Source organism: Oryzias latipes, chromosome 18, assembly GCF_053564925.1.
Source record: "Oryzias latipes strain Hd-rR chromosome 18, Olatipes_Hd-rR_3.1".
Classification (NCBI taxonomy): domain Eukaryota; kingdom Metazoa; phylum Chordata; class Actinopteri; order Beloniformes; family Adrianichthyidae; genus Oryzias; species Oryzias latipes.
In genome coordinates, this window is record NC_136254.1 from 2,633,901 (window position 1) to 2,658,435 (window position 24,535).

The window sequence follows — 24,535 nt, forward strand, 5'->3', positions numbered from 1 at the left end:
ATGGCTTCATTGTTCTGGAGTTCTTTGTTTCATCCACAGAAGAGTAGAATTGGTGATTGATTTTGAAAAGCTGCTGAAAAAGTATCTTTTTCAAATTGCAATTTCTAACTTGGGTTTTACATTTTGTGTTCCATTTTTTGTGCTTTATTTGGGAAGCATTTGTTATTTGTTTGGTGTTTTTAAGGTTCTGCAAATATACACATCATTTTTTAGAGACATTTGTTATCAGTTGTGTTTGTTGATTTGTAGTTTAATTTCATTGGATGTATAGATGTCGTGTGGGGGGGAGGCTCGAGAGCAGGTAGGACCCAGGCGCAGAGACGGGAGGCAAACGGGTTCAGGGCAAGTGGGTTTATTTAACTAACAAAAAGCGCTGCAGAGCAGGATGACAAAACTAAAAACAAAAACTTACTGTGGCATGGCAAGGGACATGGACGCCAGACAAGAAGACGTGATCAACATGAGCAGAAGTTAATGGACCAGCACAGGAGGAAGGCAGAGACAAGACTTATATACAGACAGGGCAGACAAGACACAGGTGAACACGATTAGGGCAGATGGGGACCAAAGGAAGTAAAACTCAAGAAACATGACAAGACAGGAAACCTTTCAAAATAAAACAGGAAACAGAACCAAACAAGACAGAACAAGAACTAAAGCGAAAAACAAGACAACAAACTGAAACCATGACAATAGAAAGGAAAAGAAGTTCAAACATTGATTATAAAAAAGGATATAAGAGATAAAAAAAAAAGAAAAAGGAAAAGAAAAAATATAAAATATTGATTTAATTGCATTTTGAATGAATAAAAAACAATGATTAATAGAATCAGAATCAGAATCAGAAATCAGAAAAAGTTTTATTGCCAGGTTCAGTAGAGCGCACTTTACAAAACGAGGAATTTGACTTGGTGTATAGTGCAATTAAGAATAAGTTAAAAATTAAGTTAACAACAACAACACACTATATAGAGTAGAGTAAGGTGAATTAAAGTGGGAGCACAGATGGGCTGGGATGGTGGGGCCTGTAAGTGGCACCGACAGTCCTTTGGTGGGCGGGGGGGGGGGGGGGTCACCTGGGGGAGTTGGGGTACTGTTCAGCAGGCTGACTGCAGTGGGGAAGAAGCTGTTCTTGTGGCGCGAGGTCCTGATGGACCGGAGCCTCTTGCCAGAAGGGAGGGGCCGAAAGAGATTATGTCCTGGATGAGAGGGGTTGGCTACAATCCTGGCTGCCCGCCTCCAGGTCCTGGAGATGTGCAGCTCCTGGAGAGACGGGAGGTGGCAGCCGATCACCTTCTCTGCTGAGTGGATGACGCGTTGCAGCTTGGCCTTGTCTCAGAAACTGTTAAATATTAAATATTTGTGAATAAAATAGAATGGAATTACATGAGTTGCTGTGAGCACAGCTTAATAAATATCAAGTTATTGCACAGTGACCCGGTTAGACAGTCAGGATATTGCACGCATTGTAGTAAAATTAGAGTGAGGTGTGGTTGGTGGACGTATGTGCATTCCGTATGATAATTGCCTGTGGAAAAAAGCTGTTTCTTAGTCTGTTTGTCCTGGTTCTGATGGACCTGTACCTCCTTCCAGAGGGCAGCAGTTCAAACAGAGGGAAAGCAGAATGGGTGGAGTTAGTGGTGATGCTAGTCACTCTGCTGAGGCAGCGAGACTGGTAAATGTCCTTCAGTGAGGGGAGGGGGCAGCCGATGATCCTCTGCGCTGTCTTTACCACTCTCTGGAGACTCTGCCGTTCTGCTTCAGTGCAGTGGGAAAACCACACTGTGATGCCATAGGACAGAATGCTCTCAATGGTTGAGCGGTAGAACGTTACCAGCAGCTCCTGGCTGACGTCGTTCCTCCTAAGTTTTCTCAGGAAGTGCAGGCGTTGCTGGGCCTTCCTGATGACAGTCATGGTGTTGTTAGACCATGTGAGGTCAGCAGAGATGGTGGTGCCCAGGAGGGTGAAGCTGTGGACCCTCTCCACACAGTTTCCATCGATGTAGAGTGGGGATGGATCTGTTCTGTTTTTTCTGAAGTCCAGGATGATCTCCTTGGTCTTGGTGGTGTTCAGGATGAGGTTATTAGCCTGACACCACCTTGAGAGTTTCAGGACTTCGTCTCTGTAGGCCGTCTCGTCGTCCCCAGAGATCAGCCCCACCACAGTAGTGTCGTCTGCAAACTTCACCACGGTGTTGCTGGTGTGGGCTGGTCTGCAGTCTGCTGTGTACAGTGTATACAGCAGAGGACTCAGCACACATCCCTGTGTGGAGCCTGTGCTCAGCGTCCGGGTGGAGGAGAGGTGGGGGTCAAGTTTGACTGTCTGTGGTCTGTTTGTCAGGAAGTCCTTGATCCACGAGCAGGTGAGTGGGTGGAGTCCTAGTTCAGACAGTTTGTTGACCAGAATGTCAGGAATGATTGTGTTAAAGGCTGAGCTATAGTCCACAAAGAGCATCCTGGCGTAGGTGTCTCTGTGTTCCAGGTGGCTCAGCGCAGTGTGGAGGGTGATGGAAATGGCATCATCCGTTGATCTGTTTGCTTTGTAAGCAAACTGGTGGGGGACGAAGATTGGAGGGAGGGAGTCTTTGATGTGTCCCAGGAGCAGCCGCTCCAGACACTTTGTGATGACAGCAGTGAGTGCAACTGGGCGGAAGTCCGTGAGGAAGGCTGTGGATGAGGACTTTTTGGGTATCGGGATGACAGTGGATGACTTCAGGCAAGCAGGGATGAAAGCCTGAGCTAGCGACAGGTTGAAGATTTTTGTGAAGACCTGGGAGAGTTGATCGGCGCAGGCCCGCAGAACCTTTCCGGGAACTCCATCAGGTCCCGCCGCTTTCCTGGGGTTTACCCTGCTGAACATCCGTGCCATCCGTGCCACGTCCATAAAGGCATTGTTTTTATATTTAGAGCTCTAAGCAACCAAACAGTTGTCTATATAAAAGAGCTTTTACAAATGTGCACTTTTAGCAGGCTGAAAAAATTATCTTTTTAAAATTGCCATTTCAAATTTGGGTTTTAAATTTTGTGTTCCATTTTTCTGTGCTTGTATTGGAAGGATTTGTTATTATTTTGTTTAAAAGTGCTACATATTGTATATACACATAATTTATTTAGAGAAATTTGCTATACGTTGTGTTTTTTGGTTTTGTAGTTTAATTTCATTGGATTTATATTAAGGAAAAGAAGTTGCAGCATTGATTAAAAAAGGATAAAAGAGACATTTACTGTCTAAGTCTTATGTTACATCTGTAGAACTGTACTGAGAGTTGGGTTTTGTTTTGGAGCACATTCATATGTTTTGTTTGTAAAAAAAAAAGATAAAATATTAGGTTAATTGCATTTTACATGACTAGAAAAGCAATGATTATTCATAAAAATCTATGAAAGACATACAAAACAAATGAAAAAGCAGTCTGCCCTCCCTCTTGTGTCTAAACTCTTGTCACCTCACTTCTGGGTTAGTTAGCATATGAACTGGCAGCTGGTGTGTGTGTGGGGGGGGGGGGGGGTGAAATTTGACTCCAGCAACAGGGATGATTGAGGAGCAGGCTGCAGCATGAGGAAAAGACTTAAGCATGTAAGAGGAAATGACATCCTACAGTTGACCAGTTCATTTTATATCTGTAAAGAATATTCAAGAAGCATTTAGACATGTTCAGCTATATGCGTGTGAAACTTGGTGTGGATATTTGAAGCATAAGTAATTTTAAAACACACTTGTTTGGAGTCCAGACGGAAAAAGCACAGGTTTTGGGATGAATCAGGATTTTTTTAAAATCATCTGTTTCACCTGGACTTCTGAAAAAAATATGGAAGGCAGCAAACACAGATCCCTACATTTAAAAAAATAAATGGTGTTGATATATGATGATTAAGTTATGAAAAAAAATAGGTGTTTGTAGTTTTGCCTAAAAAGACGTTTTCGGACCTTTTTGGATGTAATGCTCTCTAAGATGTCACCTGTAACTTCAATCATTCTGAATTTTTTTAGGAAGCAGTAGCACATAAATGCCTATTAAAGTCTAGTCTTTGGTGCTGATAACCTAAACAGAATTTATGCTAAAAATCTTTGTTCAGTCCAAAATTGCATAGGAAAAAAAGAGGTATGAAGTTTCTCATAGACCCTATTGTGTTACATATCAAAGCTGGAGGTTATTAAAGGCATCTAATTCTGAAATCTCAGCTTCCTGAGACAAACGGCTGATTTATAATAAATTTCTATTATTTGGGTGCACATAATCGACCACTTCCTGTTACGCAGGCACCGTCAGGTGTACACCCATGAAACTTCAGATTATGAGAGAGGACCCTTCTGAGTATCTCCAGTTTTAATTTCATGCACATTGGACAAAGCAATTAGATAAAAATGGGCAGAATGTGCCCAATGCAATAACTAGGTGGCGCTATAGAGCTCGTCCAAGATTGTCATATCCATGGGTTCAGAATAGAAGCTTCATCATATCCATTGAATTTCAGTGAGATTGGACAAGGAATGTGCACGTGAGAGCAACTTTTGTGTGCATGGCGAGATGCCCAACTTTGCCGCTCTGTCACGACCACACCCCCGCATTGAAAGTTATGGTTTTTTGTCAGAGTAAACTTCAATGGCTTTTCAACAGGTGGATGTCATTTTCAGGTGTGTCGGCTCATCCTACTCAGAGCAGTGATGCTCCAAGTAAAACATGTCATTTCATCTTGCCAGCAGGTGGCGCTACACTTTTTCCGGATTCTTTCACTGCAGATGTGTTCAGAGTCAGACTACAATCATGCATATCAATTTTGGATCAGATTGGAATATGCATGGCTGAGTTATGGCCATTTTTCTTTTCATGGCGTGTTTTCGAAACAACGTCAAATTTCTACGCGCCGCCACGGCCACAAACTTCTGTAAAAACTTAAAAGCTTTGCAATTTAACATCGGACATGTGTATAGTTTACAAAACCAAAGTTTGGAGTCATTATTCACAAATCTCTAGGAGGAGTTCGTTCTAGAAGGAGGCCTGCAAATGTCCAAAATAGAGCAAAAATGACATATTCACCTCAATATATCAGACTTCCTGTGCGAGTGACAGGTGGGTCCTTTCAGACTTTTTTGTAGGTCTCCATCTGAAGAACATGCCCTGTAAAAATCAAGCTTGTACGTTAAAGCGTATGCGGGGCGTCGGGACAAAAGTCACTGTAGGTGGCGCTGTCGAGCCATTTTTGCGCACCCATGCCAATTTCCCATAAAATACGAAATTTTTCACGACTCCTGATGTGTGTGCCAAATTTGGTGAGTTTTGGGGTATGTTAAAGGCCTCAAAAATGCGATTCTTCCGGCAGAAGAAAAATAATAATAATAATTAAAGCTACAAGTAGCATTTAGCGGGCCCGAGCACGTGCGACCGCATGGCACGAGCGACCCCCCCGTGAGCAACGCCCTGCTCGAGCCATTCTCGTCGTTTTTTCTTGTCCATTCTGGAGCTCCAAGCTAATGTTAATACGACAGCAGCCTGGGGGGGGGGGGGGGGGGGGGAAGGATATAAGAGATAAAAAAAAAAGAAAAAGGAAAAGGAAAAAAAATAAAATATTGATTTAATTGCATTTTGAATGAATAAAAAACAATGATTAATAGAATCAGAATCAGAATCAGAAATCAGAAAAAGTTTTATTGCCAGGTTCAGTAGAGCGCACTTTACAAAACGAGGAATTTGACTTGGTGTATAGTGCAATTAAGAATAAGTTAAAAATTAAGTTAACAACAACAACACACTATATACAGTAGAGTAAGGTGAATTAAAGTGGGAGCACAGATGGGCTGGGATGGTGGGGCCTGTAAGTGGCACCGACAGTCCTTTGGTGGGCGGGGGGGGGGGGGGGTCACCTGGGGGAGTTGGGGTACTGTTCAGCAGGCTGACTGCAGTGGGGAAGAAGCTGTTCTTGTGGCGCGAGGTCCTGATGGACCGGAGCCTCTTGCCAGAAGGGAGGGGCCGAAAGAGATTATGTCCTGGATGAGAGGGGTTGGCTACAATCCTGGCTGCCCGCCTCCAGGTCCTGGAGATGTGCAGCTCCTGGAGAGACGGGAGGTGGCAGCCGATCACCTTCTCTGCTGAGTGGATGACGCGTTGCAGCTTGGCCTTGTCTCAGAAACTGTTAAATATTAAATATTTGTGAATAAAATAGAATGGAATTACATGAGTTGCTGTGAGCACAGCTTAATAAATATCAAGTTATTGCACAGTGACCCGGTTAGACAGTCAGGATATTGCACGCATTGTAGTAAAATTAGAGTGAGGTGTGGTTGGTGGACGTATGTGCATTCCGTATGATAATTGCCTGTGGAAAAAAGCTGTTTCTTAGTCTGTTTGTCCTGGTTCTGATGGACCTGTACCTCCTTCCAGAGGGCAGCAGTTCAAACAGAGGGAAAGCAGAATGGGTGGAGTTAGTGGTGATGCTAGTCACTCTGCTGAGGCAGCGAGACTGGTAAATGTCCTTCAGTGAGGGGAGGGGGCAGCCGATGATCCTCTGCGCTGTCTTTACCACTCTCTGGAGACTCTGCCGTTCTGCTTCAGTGCAGTGGGAAAACCACACTGTGATGCCATAGGACAGAATGCTCTCAATGGTTGAGCGGTAGAACGTTACCAGCAGCTCCTGGCTGACGTCGTTCCTCCTAAGTTTTCTCAGGAAGTGCAGGCGTTGCTGGGCCTTCCTGATGACAGTCATGGTGTTGTTAGACCATGTGAGGTCAGCAGAGATGGTGGTGCCCAGGAGGGTGAAGCTGTGGACCCTCTCCACACAGTTTCCATCGATGTAGAGTGGGGGTGGATCTGTTCTGTTTTTTCTGAAGTCCAGGATGATCTCCTTGGTCTTGGTGGTGTTCAGGATGAGGTTATTAGCCTGACACCACCTTGAGAGTTTCAGGACTTCGTCTCTGTAGGCCGTCTCGTCGTCCCCAGAGATCAGCCCCACCACAGAAGTGTCGTCTGCAAACTTCACCACGGTGTTGCTGGTGTGGGCTGGTCTGCAGTCTGCTGTGTACAGTGTATACAGCAGAGGACTCAGCACACATCCCTGTGTGGAGCCTGTGCTCAGCGTCCGGGTGGAGGAGAGGTGGGGGTCAAGTTTGACTGTCTGTGGTCTGTTTGTCAGGAAGTCCTTGATCCACGAGCAGGTGAGTGGGTGGAGTCCTAGTTCAGACAGTTTGTTGACCAGAATGTCAGGAATGATTGTGTTAAAGGCTGAGCTATAGTCCACAAAGAGCATCCTGGCGTAGGTGTCTCTGTGTTCCAGGTGGCTCAGCGCAGTGTGGAGGGTGATGGAAATGGCATCATCCGTTGATCTGTTTGCTTTGTAAGCAAACTGGTGGGGGACGAAGATTGGAGGGAGGGAGTCTTTGATGTGTCCCAGGAGCAGCCGCTCCAGACACTTTGTGATTACAGCAGTGAGTGCAACTGGGCGGAAGTCCGTGAGGAAGGCTGTGGATGAGGACTTTTTGGGTATCGGGATGACAGTGGATGACTTCAGGCAAGCAGGGATGAAAGCCTGAGCTAGCGACAGGTTGAAGATTTTTGTGAAGACCTGGGAGAGTTGATCGGCGCAGGCCCGCAGAACCTTTCCGGGAACTCCATCAGGTCCCGCCGCTTTCCTGGGGTTTACCCTGCTGAACATCCGTGCCATCCGTGCCACGTCCATAAAGGCATTGTTTTTATATTTAGATCTCTAAGCAACCAAACAGTTGTCTATATAAAAGAGCTTTTACAAATGTGCACTTTTAGCAGGCTGAAAAAATTATCTTTTTAAAATTGCCATTTCAAATTTGGGTTTTAAATTTTGTGTTCCATTTTTCTGTGCTTGTATTGGAAGGATTTGTTATTATTTTGTTTAAAAGTGCTACATATTGTATATACACATAATTTATTTAGAGAAATTTGCTATACGTTGTGTTTTTTGGTTTTGTAGTTTAATTTCATTGGATTTATATTAAGGAAAAGAAGTTGCAGCATTGATTAAAAAAGGATAAAAGAGACATTTACTGTCTAAGTCTTATGTTACATCTGTAGAACTGTACTGAGAGTTGGGTTTTGTTTTGGAGCACATTCATATGTTTTGTTTGTAAAAAAAAAAGATAAAATATTAGGTTAATTGCATTTTACATGACTAGAAAAGCAATGATTATTCATAAAAATCTATGAAAGACATACAAAACAAATGAAAAAGCAGTCTGCCCTCCCTCTTGTGTCTAAACTCTTGTCACCTCACTTCTGGGTTAGTTAGCATATGAACTGGCAGCTGGTGTGTGTGTGTGTGGGGGGGGGGGGGTGAAATTTGACTCCAGCAACAGGGATGATTGAGGAGCAGGCTGCAGCATGAGGAAAAGACTTAAGCATGTAAGAGGAAATGACATCCTACAGTTGACCAGTTCATTTTATATCTGTAAAGAATATTCAAGAAGCATTTAGACATGTTCCGCTATATGCGTGTGAAACTTGGTGTGGATATTTGAAGCATAAGTAATTTTAAAACACACTTGTTTGGAGTCCAGACGGAAAAAGCATAGGTTTTGGGATGAATCAGGATTTTTTTAAAATCATCTGTTTCACCTGGACTTCTGAAAAAAATATGGAAGGCAGCAAACACAGATCCCTACATTTAAAAAAATAAATGGTGTTGATATATGATGATTAAGTTATGAAAAAAAATAGGTGTTTGTAGTTTTGCCTAAAAAGACGTTTTCGGACCTTTTTGGATGTAATGCTCTCTAAGATGTCACCTGTAACTTCAATCATTCTGAATTTTTTTAGGAAGCAGTAGCACATAAATGCCTATTAAAGTCTAGTCTTTGGTGCTGATAACCTAAACAGAATTTATGCTAAAAATCTTTGTTCAGTCCAAAATTGCATAGGAAAAAAAGAGGTATGAAGTTTCTCATAGACCCTATTGTGTTACATATCAAAGCTGGAGGTTATTAAAGGCATCTAATTCTGAAATCTCAGCTTCCTGAGACAAACGGCTGATTTATAATAAATTTCTATTATTTGGGTGCACATAATCGACCACTTCCTGTTACGCAGGCACCGTCAGGTGTACACCCATGAAACTTCAGATTATGAGAGAGGACCCTTCTGAGTATCTCCAGTTTTAATTTCATGCACATTGGACAAAGCAATTAGATAAAAATGGGCAGAATGTGCCCAATGCAATAACTAGGTGGCGCTATAGAGCTCGTCCAAGATTGTCATATCCATGGGTTCAGAATAGAAGCTTCATCATATCCATTGAATTTCAGTGAGATTGGACAAGGAATGTGCACGTGAGAGCAACTTTTGTGTGCATGGCGAGATGCCCAACTTTGCCGCTCTGTCACGACCACACCCCCGCATTGAAAGTTATGGTTTTTTGTCAGAGTAAACTTCAATGGCTTTTCAACAGGTGGATGTCATTTTCAGGTGTGTCGGCTCATCCTACTCAGAGCAGTGATGCTCCAAGTAAAACATGTCATTTCATCTTGCCAGCAGGTGGCGCTACACTTTTTCCGGATTCTTTCACTGCAGATGTGTTCAGAGTCAGACTACAATCATGCATATCAATTTTGGATCAGATTGGAATATGCATGGCTGAGTTATGGCCATTTTTCTTTTCATGGCGTGTTTTCGAAACAACGTCAAATTTCTACGCGCCGCCACGGCCACAAACTTCTGTAAAAACTTAAAAGCTTTGCAATTTAACATCGGACATGTGTATAGTTTACAAAACCAAAGTTTGGAGTCATTATTCACAAATCTCTAGGAGGAGTTCGTTCTAGAAGGAGGCCTGCAAATGTCCAAAATAGAGCAAAAATGACATATTGACCTCAATATATCAGACTTCCTGTGCGAGTGACAGGTGGGTCCTTTCAGACTTTTTTGTAGGTCTCCATCTGAAGAACATGCCCTGTAAAAATCAAGCTTGTACGTTAAAGCGTATGCGGGGCGTCGGGACAAAAGTCACTGTAGGTGGCGCTGTCGAGCCATTTTTGCGCACCCATGCCAATTTCCCATAAAATACGAAATTTTTCACGACTCCTGATGTGTGTGCCAAATTTGGTGAGTTTTGGGGTATGTTAAAGGCCTCAAAAATGCGATTCTTCCGGCAGAAGAAAAATAATAATAATAATAAACCTAACAGATACAATAGGGTCCTTGCACTCCGTGCTCGGGCCCTAATAAACCTAACAGATACAATAGGGTCCTTGCACTCCGTGCTCGGGCCCTAATAATAACTCTTACAGATACAATAGGGTCCTTGCACTCCGTGCTCGGGCCCTAATAATCCGAGTAAATACAATAGGGTCCTTGCACTACGTGCTCGGGCCCTAATAATAATAATAATAAACCTAACAGATACAATAGGGTCCTTGCACTCCGTGCTCGGGCCCTAATAATAATAATAAACCTAACAGATACAATAGGGTCCTTGCACTCCGTGCTCGGGCCCTAATAATAATCCGAGTAAATACAATAGGGTCCTTGCACTACGTGCTCGGGCCCTAATAATAAACCTAACAGATACAATAGGGTCCTTGCACTCCGTGCTCGGGCCCTAATAATAATAAACCTAACAGATACAATAGGGTCCTTGCACTCCGTGCTCGGGCCCTACAGATACAATAGGGTCCTTGCACTCCGTGCTCGGGCCCTAATAAACATTCGAATTACAATAGGGTCCTTGCACTCCGTGCTCGGGCCCTAATAATAAACCTAACAGATACAATAGGGTCCTTGCACTCCGTGCTCGGGCCCTAATAAACCTAACAGATACAATAGGGTCCTTGCACTCCGTGCTCGGGCCCTAATAAACCTAACAGATACAATAGGGTCCTTGCACTCCGTGCTCGGGCCCTAATAATAACTCTTACAGATACAATAGGGTCCTTGCACTCCGTGCTCGGGCCCTAATAATAATAATAAACATTCGAATTACAATAGGGTCCTTGCACTCCGTGCCTCGGGCCCTAATTAGTTGTTAGTAGACTGCTAGAAGTGGAAGCTGGGGTAGCTATGGTGCACTGGGGTCCTATCCTCTTTTCTAATCTATTTCCACTCTCCTTCTCTTCTTGATCATTTATTTATCATTTACTTTTCCATGCCTCTGGTGCAGTGCAATTCATGTGCTGTCCCTCTTCCAGTTGGCTCATCCGTGCTCCTGTACCTGGCCGTGTACCTTGTCTCTGCTCCTCCTCTACACCTGGCTGTGGATCCTGCCTCTGGGTCGTTTGCACCCCCCGGACGTCCCCCCCCAACTCCATTTGGATGAAGCTTGTCTGCTGGACTTTAAATATGTAGTTGTAGGGTTAGATAAGTTAATTCTTCTCTATGAGTTCTGGTAAATCGCCTGTCCGTCCTGGGGGAGGATCTTTCCTTCATGTGGACACCCCTGAGGTTTTCTTCGTTTTTTCCGGAATATTTTTTCCTTACACAGAAGGGCAGGGATGTCCAGTTTAGTTTAGTCTATTTAGTTAGTCCAATTTAGGATTTCCCTCTTATCAAAAGAAGTATTTCTGTGACAGAAGCCACAAGACCTGTTATTTACACAAAGGTCTTTTTTCACGGAAGATGTGTTGACAGGCCCTGAGTTTTTTTCTCTCCTTTGGACACGTTAACTTGGCTGAGCAGCTCCTCTCCCATCCAGGAACCATAAAGAGAGAACACATTAAAATTTCGTTTTTTTTTATTGGTTCATTTATTGCTTTTACAGTCTTTGTTTACGTAAAACAGACCGTCATTTAGCCTGTTTTAAGAGAAAAAATAAAACAAGCTTCGTTTTTCAAATGCATATTTCCACCATCATGTATTTATGTGATTTCATCATATTCATTTCTGGGGGTCCTGTGGTAGTGTACTCCGTGAATTTGAGTGGGGGGTTACTGATGTGGACATTTCCCTAAATTATCGTTTCACCACTTCAGCACAGAGACAGGTCTCTACATTCCATCATTTTATCATTCTTTTTGTCATGGTGTAAGTGTGTGTGGTGGTTTTTTTTTTAAACAAAGTATTTGTTTTTCTTGTACTTTAGTGTTTAAGTTTGATTATGTTTCTTTGTAAAGCACTTTGAGTGAGTAGCTCGCGTTGTAAGAGTGCCCTACAAAATAACGTTTGATTTGGATAGATTTCAGTGATTGGTTAAAGACCAAACATACTGCAGCATTACCAACACATGTGAACATAGAGAAATACCAGTGCAACCTGAGTCAATATTTTCAGATGGTTTTATTGAGACAATATTTTATCCTCAGTTTTCCTTCAGAAAGGCATAGTAAAATAATACTAGTGATGATCTTTAAAAGCATTCCAAAGATTGAGGAGAGACTGTTCGATCGAAGGTGATTGGACTCGGTCTTCATTGGCATAAAAGCTGAGATAGTTTCTCGGCTCTGCCTCCGCGTCCATCACAGCACCAGCACAAAACTCTGGGGGCTCCAGCAGATTGGGATTGGTAATTCCAATGACATTATCGTAAAAACTAATAAAAACACAGAAACAAAACAATCATGGGATGCATGCAAACATGATACATTCTGCTTTCTCAGAGGTTATCGTTAAAACTTACTCTGCTAACACCCATCCAAACTCCTTCGTTTGGTAGATTGACTTCACAGGAAAGCACCCCAATTCAGTCACAGTACTTAGAAAATCTCCTGGAGGACGACACACAACAAAGATTCACACTAAGGTTAATATAAAGGTTTTCAAATCTGCATTCATTTTTAGTTGAATGTAAACTGACTCTAGAGCTGCTTCAGTGAATGGCCCAACACCAAGCTTCACTTACTGATTCCCAAGATGACTTACTGGATGCACAAAACATTATTCAGGTCCATTTAGGACTCCTGCACTTACTCTGGTGAAATAATTCTAATAACACATTTCTACAGAGTTTTAAGGATTAACAAACTGCATCCACTGCTGCCAGCATAATTATCCTTTAGAAACATGGAAATTAGAACTGACTCTGCAATGTATCCTAAACACACCTTCACAGCCCTTTATACATACAGTTCACAGATGCTTAAAAAAACGAAATAATTTTACATCTCCTTCACATTTCCACCTTTTATTTCTTACAACACAAGTTGCCAAGACTGAAAAATGAGCAAGTTTGAAAACATGAGAAAACTGGTTGTTGACGGTGAGCAATGGCTTCAGCATTCTTCTCTTCTCAGTTGCATCAGAATTTGCAATGTCACCCACTTTGGACCACGTCTGAGAATATTGACTTTTTATGTTAGTTCTGATCCACGTGTGCCTCCTCACCTGATTTGTCAGGCAACTTTCCATACCAGTTGTTCACCAGGAGTCCTTGTCCCGGAACAGAAGAGGTGCCCACCACAGACTGGCTTAGCCAAAATGCATCTTGGGGAATTTTCAGAGGTTGGAAGTCTGCCTTTAGTGGGCTCTTCTTACATGTTCGTTTGGCATCATCGATCTCATACATGACAGCCTGATGGAGGAGTTGAGGAACAAAAGTTATCAGTGTTTTGATCATTGGACTTTGTAGTCACACATCAGTGTTTGATTCAAGCTCTTTGCTTAAATCCCACTCTGATCATCTTCTGATCTGTTTCAGAGCATTCCCAGTGAACTTTTAGTTATGACTATTACTGTGTGAGGCCCACTGATTATGACTGTTTGTCCTCCATTATGAAAAAAATGCCACAAAGATTTGACCTCAAGAATTGTAGTTAATTGTAGAAACTGTCTTCACGAACAAGTCCAGCTATACGCATGTGGACAAAATTGTTGGTAACCTTCGGTTAATGGTCACAGAAATAACTTGAATCTGATAAAAGTACTAATAAATAGAAATTCTATAAAACCCCCGTGTTAACAAGTTTCTACGGCCGTTTTTAAGTTTGATGTACATAACGCATCAAACCAGGTTAAATTTTGATCAGCCAGGGACTTGGATTTGGTAGCAAAGTATAGATGGCATCCCTTTTTAAGTCATGGAAGTGTCATCCATTGGATAATTGGTCATGGAGGAGAAAGTAATAATAAATAATTTTGTGCCTGGATGGCTTTCATTAATCAGAATAGAGCTGGCCTGGAGCAAGATTCAGAAGATTGGCTCAGCTTCAACATTTCTCACCAAATCTTTTCCTACGGTAGGTGACAGACATGCTAGTAAACAGCAGAAAAAGAAGAAGAAGAATAAGCCCCTCCTTGATTGTCCAGTGTGAACACCATGGACCATACTTGAATGTTCATCACTTGCCCGCCATGAACAGAGCTGAACAGGTTGTTCTAAACCTGCAGGAGTTGAAGTCAGTTGGATGGCAATTGAAATAAACTGCTGAGGGAGGTTTTTGGAATCACAGCTTGCAGTACTGATCTCCTGTAGACAGAAAAAAGGTGTTGGCGAGTAGCTCACCTCTGTGAAGTGCAGCAGGACATCTGCGGTGAACGTCTGGCCCTTAAAATTGCCCATCTCAAAGAGCCGCACTCGCTGGCCCACAGCATCGTACAGGTATTTGCCGAATATCCCGACTTTCTCATCGTTTGTGGTCTAGAAAATAATAAAATGTAAGTTTGACCTCACCTTTGGTTAGTCATTTATAGGATCTGGTTTATGCAGAAGAAGGCATTCACTCACCACACTGAGCCGCCCGGTCAAAAGAGGAGGGCTAGCTGCGGAAAATCACAAACAAATATGGTTTAACAACAAGAAGGAGACCATATTTTGAAGAAGTTAAACAGCTAAACGCTAATAATGCACACATTCTTTTAAATGACATGAAATATGTGAGAAGGTTGAAGCCAAAAGTAACATTTTATGATGTCCATTCTGGCTTCACTTACTGCAGGGAAGGGGCTTCTCTGCCAGACAGAAGACCACAAAGCACGCCAACACCACTGCCAGCTTCATGTTTTAGGGTTCTACCTCCCGGTCACCAGCAGACGCTTATAAAGTAAAGTGACAGTGCAAAGTTCAGGTGTCCTCTCAGCCCCTCCTCTGACTGAAGGGTCAACATTGTACAGGCACAAATAGATGTGTCCTCCGGCTGTGAGGATCCATTTTTTAATGACCAAACAGGATCTAAGTTCAGATGCAGATACAATTTTCCTAAAAGAAACCCACCTTTTTGATGAATCTATACATGAACTACGTTTCTTGGAGTCTTCCAGGAATAGGATTATGACTACAGAAGGAACTTTTGCTCTATTGCATTAAGGTGTGGGGTAAAACCCAGAGGGAACAGAGAGGGGGCGGCTGTGGGGCAGTGGTAGGGTGGCCTACCCCAGATCGTAATATTGCAGGATCGATTCCTGCCTTACACACCCATGAGTCGAAGTGTACTTGGGCAAGACACTGAACCCCACCTTGCCTTTGGTCGCAGGCAGGCACCGTTTGGCAGCGGAGCGGCCACCAGTGTGTGAATGTGTGTGTGCATGGGTGAATGGGTCTGTGACTTTAAAGCGCTTTGTCCTTGTAGGTAGAAAAGCGCTATACAAGTTTACGCCATTTACCAAAATGCTGCAGCTCAGGTTTTTTAAAAGTACCGTAAATTCTGGACTACAAAGCGCACCCAATTACAAGCCGCACCCACCCATTTTCACGTGTTTATCTATTTATAAACTTACACAAGCCGCGACGGAGTAAAAGCCACAATTATTAGGCAACAAGGTCATCCTGACAAATCACGTCCTGACTCCCAAAGTAAGTGTGATTCACTACCACAATTGGGAGGAGTCAGCCTTGCCTCAGGCTCATGCATTTGAGTACACCCACATCTGCCAAACAGCACGGACCTCTATTCTGTTCACAAGTTCCTCAGTTATGGTTTTTTAAAATTGTTTTTAGTTTTTTTTACTTATTGACAATCTAGGTATCATACATAAAATTAAAAACAGTAACCATATAATCAACATTACATCCCTCAGTTATGATGAGGAAATTTACATCCGCGATCCCCCATTTCCAGTGAGTCTTAGGGGCTAAAGGCCGGCTCGCCACACTGTTATACGTGTTTAAGAATGAGCAAGTAGCAGCAGTGCATGGAGGGGTGAACGGGAACAGCTCTCCTTCTGCTTGTGTCGCGGCAGCGTTATGGGAGTCACAGGGCTGGTTAAAAAAACACACCAGTAAAATAAAGCAGCGGCGTTTGAAAAGCGCGCGCCTCAGCGCAATACCAGTGCGATACCAGCGCCTCAGCGCGTGCGTCAGAATTTTCCTTCCACAACAAACACTGTTGCTCCGCAGACGCCTCTGCGCTCCACGCTCGCCCCGCGCGCTCCCCTTCTTATCTTCTCACCTCTGGCCAGGGAGGAGCAAATCGTGTCTGTGCAGAGCAATCTGACTTAATATTGTACGTGACATGGTGTCCCTGTCAGATACCTGCCTCCTCCCCCTTCCTGTTCTGCCGTGGAAGCTACCAGCTGGTTCCACTTACCTCGTCATCGTCCCTGCCTTCTTAAGGAGATCCAGGACCTTTCTTCGATGCCAGTTCGTTGTTCCTCTCACGGTGCTTAGTCTGGCTATCACGTGTCTTGTATCTCACCTTGGTTTTTTGCCTCGCTAATTTGTGCCTCTCCGTTCCACTCTCAGGAATCTTCGTCACGAGTATTCCATCGGGTCGCAGTTCACCAGCCTCACTCTTCATCCTCATTACGGATCCAGCGGAATCCTCATGCTCGAGCTCCATCTGCCTCAACCCTCCAGTCAGCCGTTACGCCACATCAAGAACATCAAGAACTCTGTTACAGACTCTCCTTCAGAGAATTAAATCCTCTAGCACTTACCTCTCGTTTCCGAGTATCCTTCCGGGTTCCAGCGTCTGGGTCTATCTGAAATCCCGCGTGATCATGACAGAACGAACTGGCCCAACTCCGTACCCAGCTGACCCGGAAGGACTCCGCCACACCATTTCTATCCAAGGTAATCTCCTAAGTCGCCAAGCTGACGCCCTCACTCAAATGTCCGCGGCTCAGCAAGAACTTTTCCGCCGTCTCGACAGTATTACTCAAACTCTCACAGAGTTAACAGGACAACCTTCGAATTCCGCTGCCTCAGCTCAAGCTGCTATTTCCGTCAACAACCCGACTTCTGCCGCCGCCATGACCCACGAAAACTTCCGCCTCCAGCGAGAACCATTCAGCGGCGATGTTGCAGCCTGCGGAGGATTCCTCCTACAATGTCGGCTCATTTTTCAGCAGGCCCCCAGATTCTACCAGTCGGATCACAGCAGAATTTCCCTAATAGTGAACTCCCTCCGTAACAAAGCACTCCAGTGGGCCCAAGCTTTTTTGGCTTCTTCTTTTTTTTTTTTTTTTAAACTTGTCCTGTCCAACAGCTGGGCAGACAGATGAGAGCTGAGGGCCTCTTTTGTTGGACATATTTTACTTTAACAAGAGGGGTTATTAATCTTCAGGCAAACCAAAGGTATGTCTAAATAAACCCCTTTTGTAATTGAGGCCAGACTTTATTAATTTCAATCATGTTTGAAAATCTTTGGTGTTGGACCGGACGGAAAAGGAAAGAAGGGAAGAAGAGAGAAGGATGTTAGAGAGAGAGGGGGGGGGGGGTGATAGTGGAAGGGGGGGGGGGGTAAGACCATGAAGCAGCATAGAGTAGACAGGTTTACTGGTTGTTTATTATTACGGTAACGTTCAAATGTATTACAAAAAGGGCAGGGCCTGTCCACATACACACTCAAATGTTATCAACACACCTGCTAGCTGCAAAAATGTCCACATGTCAACTTGTACACAAAACAGATAGTGTTCACGCACGCATACCTATGCCTTTAAACCAACTAGTGTGAAATCTTTCATTCATTCAATCATGCAAACTATTAGTGCAAAGGTGAGCTAACACCTGTGTTCAGGTGAGTGTTTATGTTCTTCTAAAATGGATGGTTGAATGTGAAAAGAAGGAGGAGGAGCGCCCAGCCACCCCCAGACCCCCGCCGGAGCAGCAGCAGCAGCCGGAACCCCCCAACGCCACACGGCAGCAGGCAGGGGACAACCGCCCCCCTGGGTGACCAAATCCGCCACCCAGGTCAGGACCAGCAGGACAGCTGCGAGGCCCCCAGAGCCAGAGAGCAGGGAAGCACAGGGGAAAGAGAGCGGCGCCCCAGCCCAACCAGGACAGCAGCCCCCCCGCCGTGCCCGAAGAGCCCAACGCAGGGCCCCACCCGAGAAGGGCACCCACAGCCCCAGGCGAGCACCCCATCACCACCCAGGAGTTCCGGGCATCCCCCCGCCCCAACCCCAGGTACGAGCCAGGACCCCCCAAGGGAGACCCACTCCGCACTCCAGGCAGCCACCCACCCGATCCACGGTTGGTCCAAGGAGGAGCAAGGCAGGGGCCAGCCACCCCTTAGGGGTGTGTGTACTAAGAGGGGTGCAGTTAAAATTGGTGGGTAGGGCACCGAGGGGACATCTCCTGATTACTCACAGTGATGTCCCCTCACCCTCCCCACCAAGGGGCCCTAAATGTCTAAGGTGCGGTTAAAATTGGCATGTAGGGTGCTAGGAGGGCATCCGCTGCTTGCTGGCAGTGATGTCCAAGCACCCCCCCCCCCCACCAAGGGCCCTACATGTCTAAGGTGCAAATAAACCCAAAAGAGGGGGGGCCCACTCCATACGGCAACCATGGGAGGGGTACCACTGCCAAGTAGCTCCCTCCCCAAGGCGCATCGCAGGCTACCCCTTCAACCTAATATGAGGTTATATGAGGAAGGGGGTAGGTTGGGGACAGCTGGTAGACTGTCCCCCCGGTGGTCAAACAGCCGTCCGAAGTTTGTATATTTTGGAGAGAGTTCTATTCATTGAAAAATTAATCAGTGGTAACTACATCTGGTAGCTTTAAATCGTTGTCTTTATATTTATACTTTTTAGTAATACTTGATTTAAGTTGCTGATATTCCAAGAAGTTATTTATTCCATGTTTGTCTTGAAGTTCCTGGGGAGTTATGAATCTTTTATCAATAATTACGTGCTCTAGTTGTTTAATGCCCCCTGCTTGCCAAGCTGGGAAGTGAATCATTTTTTTTGTTTATAAGGATGTCCGGGTTGTTCCAGATGGCATTTTGCATGGTTGAATTGATGATTTTGATATTTTGAGAAATTCCAGGCTGTTAAAGTGGCGTTTATATTAATAGTTTTGAAACAATCCTGTTTTTTAACTGTTTCAAAACTATTAAATGGTAGCTCTGACAGGTTGATCTTTCCACATAATGCCTGTTCCAAGTCTAACCATGAGTTGGTTTTCGGATTATTTTTTTAACCATTTTAAGATGTATTGTAATCTATTTGCGAGAAAGTATTTGTGGAAATTAGGTAATTCTAATCCTCCACAGCTTTTTGCAGATTTTAAAGTTTTTAGACTGATTCTTTCAGGTTTATTGTTCCATAAAAAGCTTGATATGGATGAGTCTAATGTTTTGAACCATTTTAATGGCGGTTGTGTGGGTATTATTGAGATGAAATAATTAACTTTGGGTAAGATTTTCATTTTAACCGTGGCTACCTTGCCCATAAGGGACAGAGGCAGGTTGGTCCAGCGTGTTAGATCGTCCTGTATGCTTTTCAGTAATGGGGTGTGGTTTAGCTGCACCAGTTCTGATAGTTTGGGGGAAACGTAGATACCCAGATATTTGATATTTCCTGTTTTAACTGGAATTGTGAGTCTTTGTTCCATATTCCTGTTGAGTGGTAATAAAACAGACTTATTCCAATTAATGGAATAGTCTGATATGGAGGAGAATTCATTTATGATCATTGCTGTTTCATTTACAGAATGTAAATTCCTTAAAAACAGTAATATGTCATCGGCATAAAGACTACTTTTATGATGGCTGTGTTTGGTTTTTATTCCTATAATGCTCTCATTCTGTCTTATTGCTGCAGCTAGAGGCTCAATGAATATAGCAAAAAGAGAATTTATTTTCTAGTTCTTTTTTGGCTTCTAATCCCATATCCCATCTGCCGTTCGAACGTTTTATCGGAGAATTTCGTCTTGTGTTCGATCAGCCTCGTAAACAGGAGGAAGCCACCCGACGGTTGCTGAGTTTAAAACAAGGCAATCGCTCGGTAAGTGAACATCTGATCGATTTTCATATTTTAGCGGTCGAGGCCGGCTGGCCTGACCCTGCCCTCAAGGGTATATTCTATCAATCCCTGAGCGAAAAAATTAAGGATCATTTCTGTGCACAGCCCGAAGCTGATACCTTTGAAGAGCTTGTCTCTGGAGCCCTCCGATCTGACGTCCGGCTGCGTGAGCGTCATGCTGAACGAAGCCATAAGCCACCTGTTTCCCTCAGAACCCTGGAGCTCTAAGTCAGGCTTTTCCATTACCCGTACACGAGTCTCCAGCGCATGTTTTTGATGAGCCCATGCAAGTAGGGCATTCAAAGCTAACGGCCGAGGAACGGCAGAAACGTCGTGAAGAAGGCCTGTGTTTCTATTGCGGCCGTCCCGGTCATCTGGTTTCTCAATGTAGTAAACGTTTAAACTCCAGAACCCCTCGTTAGATGACAGGTCATGGGGGTCGAAGTTAATCAGGTCAAAGAAACTAAATTTTTGTATGTGCCTGTCAAAATTGTTCATCAAGGTCTAGTCAATGATTTTTAATGCACTCATCGATTCAGGCGCTGATCATAGTCTTATCCACTTGCAACTCGTTAACCACCTCTCGTTACCTTTCGAACCCCTCGAGTCTCCTATTAACGTCGCCGGGTTAGGCGGCAAACAACTTTCTCGCATCACGTCTCGCACTAAGCCACTCCTCATTCTTACCTCCGGCAACCATAGAGAATACCACCAGTTTTTTATCATGCAGTGCCCTCAGACCCCCATCATCCTGGGTTTCTCCTGGCTACACACTCACGACCCACACATCGATTGGGCCATCCCGCGCATCGCCAACTGGAGCACCTATTGCATGGCAAACTGCCTTCATTCCGCCATTCCCTCCTCTATTTCCACTACCTCGGAGTCAAAAGAAAATACCGACCTGTCCAAAGTACCTTCCTGCTATCATGACCTCAGAACTGTTTTTTGTAAATCTAAAGCCAGTGCGCTGCCACCCCATAGACCCTAGTACTGCGCTATAGAACTGCTTAACGGCGCTCCCCTCCCTAAAGGAAAACTATTCAACCTCTCCGGTCCTGAAAAAGAAGCCATGGAAAAATACATTCAGGAGGCTCTTTCTCACCACCACATCCGCCCCTCAACGTCCCCGGTCGGCGCAGGGTTTTTCTTCGTGGAGAAAAGGACAAGACCCTGAGACCCTGCATCGTCTATCGTGAGTTGAACCAGATTACAGTTAAAGATAAATATTCACTCCCGCTCATTAACTCTGTTTTTGATTCTGTCCAGGAGGCTAAAATATTTTCCAAACTTGATCTCCGTAATGCTTATCATCTGGTCCGCGTTCGTGAGGGCGACAAATGGAAAACGGCCTTCAAAACTCCCCTGGGCCATTATGAATATCAGGTCATGCTGTTCGGCCTCACGAACGCCCCCGCTGTTTTCCAACGGCTTGTGAATGATGTACTTCATGACTTCTTAAATAGGTTTGTTTTTGTCTACCTGGACGATATATTAATTTATTCGTCCAGTCTAAGCCAGCATCAGCATCACGTTTGTTAAGTCCTGGAGAGACTACTTGAGAACCAATTATTCGTAAAGGCAGAAAAATGCGAATTTCATACGTCATCAGTCCCCTTTTTGGGGTATATCATTGAAGCTGGTAACATTCGGCCTGACCCGGCAAAAATAGAAGCTGTCACTCAATGGGAGATCCCACAGACCCGCAAAAAGCTACAGCAATTTTTGGGCTTCGTAAACTTCTACAGAAGATTCATCCGAAACTACAGTGGCATTGCTGCCCCCCTCACTCAGCTTACTTCTATTAAAAACCCCTACGTTTGGACCCCTGCTGCCGATGTGGCTTTTAAAAAAACTCAAAGAACTTTTTGTCACGGCGCCCATTCTTATACAACCGGATGTCAAGAAACAATTCATTGTCGAAGTGGACGCCTCCGATTCTGGAGTTGAGGCTGTACTATCTCAGCATGAAGGACCCACCGGCAGGTTAAAACCTTGTGCTTATTTTTCCCGCAAATTGAGCCCAGCAGAACAGAACTATGATGTGGGCAACCGTGACCTTCTGGCCATCAAATTAGCCTTGGAAGAGTGGCTCCACTGGCTGGAGGGGGCAGAACAACCTTTTATTGTCTGGACGGATCATAAAAACCTTGCATACTTACGCAGTGCTAAACGTCTAAATTCCCGTCAAGCCCGCTGGTGTTTGTTCTTTGACCGATTTAATTTCAACATCACTTACCGACCTGGCAGTGGCAATATCAAGCCGGACGCCCTATCCAGAAAATACTCTGTTACCGAACCTTCCTCTGTGTCCACTATCATCCCTACCTCCTGTTTTATAGGTAATCTCACCTGGGAGATCGAGAACAAGGTCCAACAGGCCCAGGATGAGATACCTGATCACGCTACCTGTCCCCCTGGAACTCTGTATGTACCTAACTCTCTTAGATCAGAAGTTTTGACGTGGGGGCACGCTTCTCGGATTGCCTGTCATGGGGGAGTTCGCAGAACCATCAACCAACTGAGATGACGGTTTTTCTGGCCTTCTTTGGAGAAGGACGTCCGAGTACGTGGCTGCTTGCTCAGTCTGTGCTCGCTCTAAAAACTCTACTTCGCCCCCCTCTGGACAATTGTTGCCTCTGTCTACACCCAGTCGCCCTTGGTCGCACATCGCGGTGGATTTTGTTACTGGCCTGCCTCCATCCCAAGGCCACACTGTAATACTCACAGTCATTGATCGCTTTTTTAAAGCCCTCCATTTCATTCCTCTAACACAACTTCCCTCGGCTTCCGACACTGCGGATATCCTGGTCAATCACGTGTTTCGTTACCATGGCATACCTTGTGACATCGTGTCCGACCGCGGACCCAATTCACGCCCCAAGTGTGGAGGTCTTTCTGCTCCGCCCTTGGAGCCACGGTCAGTTTCAGTTCGGGTTACCATCCGCAGTCCAACGGGCAAGCTGAGAGGGTTAACCAAGAGTTGGAGGCAGCTCTCAGATGTTTGTGGTACAAAACAAATCGGACTGGTCCAAGTACCTTATCTGGGTGGAATATGCTCACAACACCCAATCCTCCACCGCTACAGACATGTCCCCCTTTGAAGCCTCCTTAGGGTTCTCACCACCTCTGTTCCCTTCTCAGGAACTCGATCTGGCGGTGCCCTCGGTCCAGCTCCATCTAAGACGGTGCCAAGACATTTGGCGTCAGGCCAGGGCAGCTCTCCTGCGCACCAGGGAGAGCAACTGCCAGATCGCTAATCGTCGCAGGGTGGTGAGTCCCGATTACCGTCCTGGGCAGAAGGTATGGCTGTCATCTTGCAACATCCCCATTCAGGCGTCATCACGTAAGCTGGCTCCCAGATACATCGGCCCTTACGTGATTGACTGCATCATCAATCCCTCCTGCGTCCGTCTGCGCCTGCCTGCTGCTCTGAAAGTTCACCCCTCGTTCCACGTTTCTCAGATAAAGCCTGTCAGCAATAGCCCTTTGTGCCCGCCGTCCGCTTCCCCACCACCCGCCCGGGACATTGACGGCGCACCTGCCTTTACGGTCAGTCGTGTGTTGGACGTCCGGCGCCGTGGTAGAGTCTTCCAGTTTCTCGTGGACTGGTTGGGGTACGGTCCGGAAGAGCGCTCATGGATCTCCCGCTCTATGATTCTGGACCGTGCCCTGATCGACGACTTCTTCCGTGCCCACCCGGACCGTCGTCGTGGACCGCCTGGAGGCGGTCGTTGAGGGGGGGGTACTGACATGGTGCCCCTGTCAGATACCTGCCTCCTCCCCCTTCCTGCTCTGCCGTGGAAGCTACCTGCTGGTTCCACTTACCTCGTCATCGTCCCTGCCTTCTTAAGGAGATCCAGGACCTTTCTTCGACGCCAGTTCGTTGTTCCTCTCACGGTGCTTAGTCTGGCTCTCACGTGTTTTGTATCTCACCTTGGTTTTTTGCCTCGCTAATTTGTGCCTCTCCGTTCCACTCTCAGGAATCTTCGTCACGAGTATTCCATCGGGTCGCAGTTCACCAGCCTCACTCTTCATCCTCATTACGGATCCAGCGGAATCCTCATGCTCAAGCTCCATCTGCCTCAACCCTCCAGTCAGCCGTCACGCCACATCAAGAACATCAAGAACTCTGTTACAGACTCTCCTTCAGAGAATTAAATCCTCTAGCACTTACCTCTCGTTTTCGAGCATCCTTCCGGGTTCCAGCGTCTGGGTCTATCTGAAATCCCGCGTGATCATGACAGTACGTTTTGTGGATGAGGGGCGGATGCGTTGTTACGTGTGGGAGCCATCAGACTGCCATCGGCCCCGCAGCTCTATGTGATTGAGCAGCAGCCAGGAGAACATGTCTCCAGCACACACGGAGGCTGTGAGCTTTTCAATGCAAAATTCCGCTCCAGTCCTTAGAAACCGTAAAAACGATCACATGGATTTGTGTTTCCAGTCGTGTCCCGGCAAAATAA

The 24,535-nt window shown here is 45.2% G+C and overlaps 1 protein-coding gene across 2 annotated transcripts in view; it reads right to left on the reverse strand.

Moving 5' to 3' along the window:
• The window catches only part of LOC101174464 (ependymin-2), a 185,479-nt gene extending 170,514 nt beyond the window's left edge, over positions 1-14,965 (reverse strand). Inside the window, exons 1-6 of one of the 2 annotated variants that reach the window (XM_004080080.5) lie at positions 14,817-14,964; positions 14,611-14,645; positions 14,389-14,523; positions 13,272-13,458; positions 12,568-12,655; positions 12,209-12,480 (exon numbers count right to left, since the gene is read on the reverse strand). In XM_004080080.5, the coding sequence (XP_004080128.1) occupies positions 12,285-12,480; positions 12,568-12,655; positions 13,272-13,458; positions 14,389-14,523; positions 14,611-14,645; positions 14,817-14,883 (708 nt within the window). In that variant the 5' untranslated portion in view covers positions 14,884-14,964 and the 3' untranslated portion in view covers positions 12,209-12,284. Of the gene's footprint in view, positions 1-12,208; positions 12,481-12,567; positions 12,656-13,271; positions 13,459-14,388; positions 14,524-14,610; positions 14,646-14,816 lie in introns of those variants that run through there. The other variant, XM_023948854.2, reaches the window with a different exon arrangement.
• Between the last annotated feature and the right edge of the window lie 9,570 nt (positions 14,966-24,535).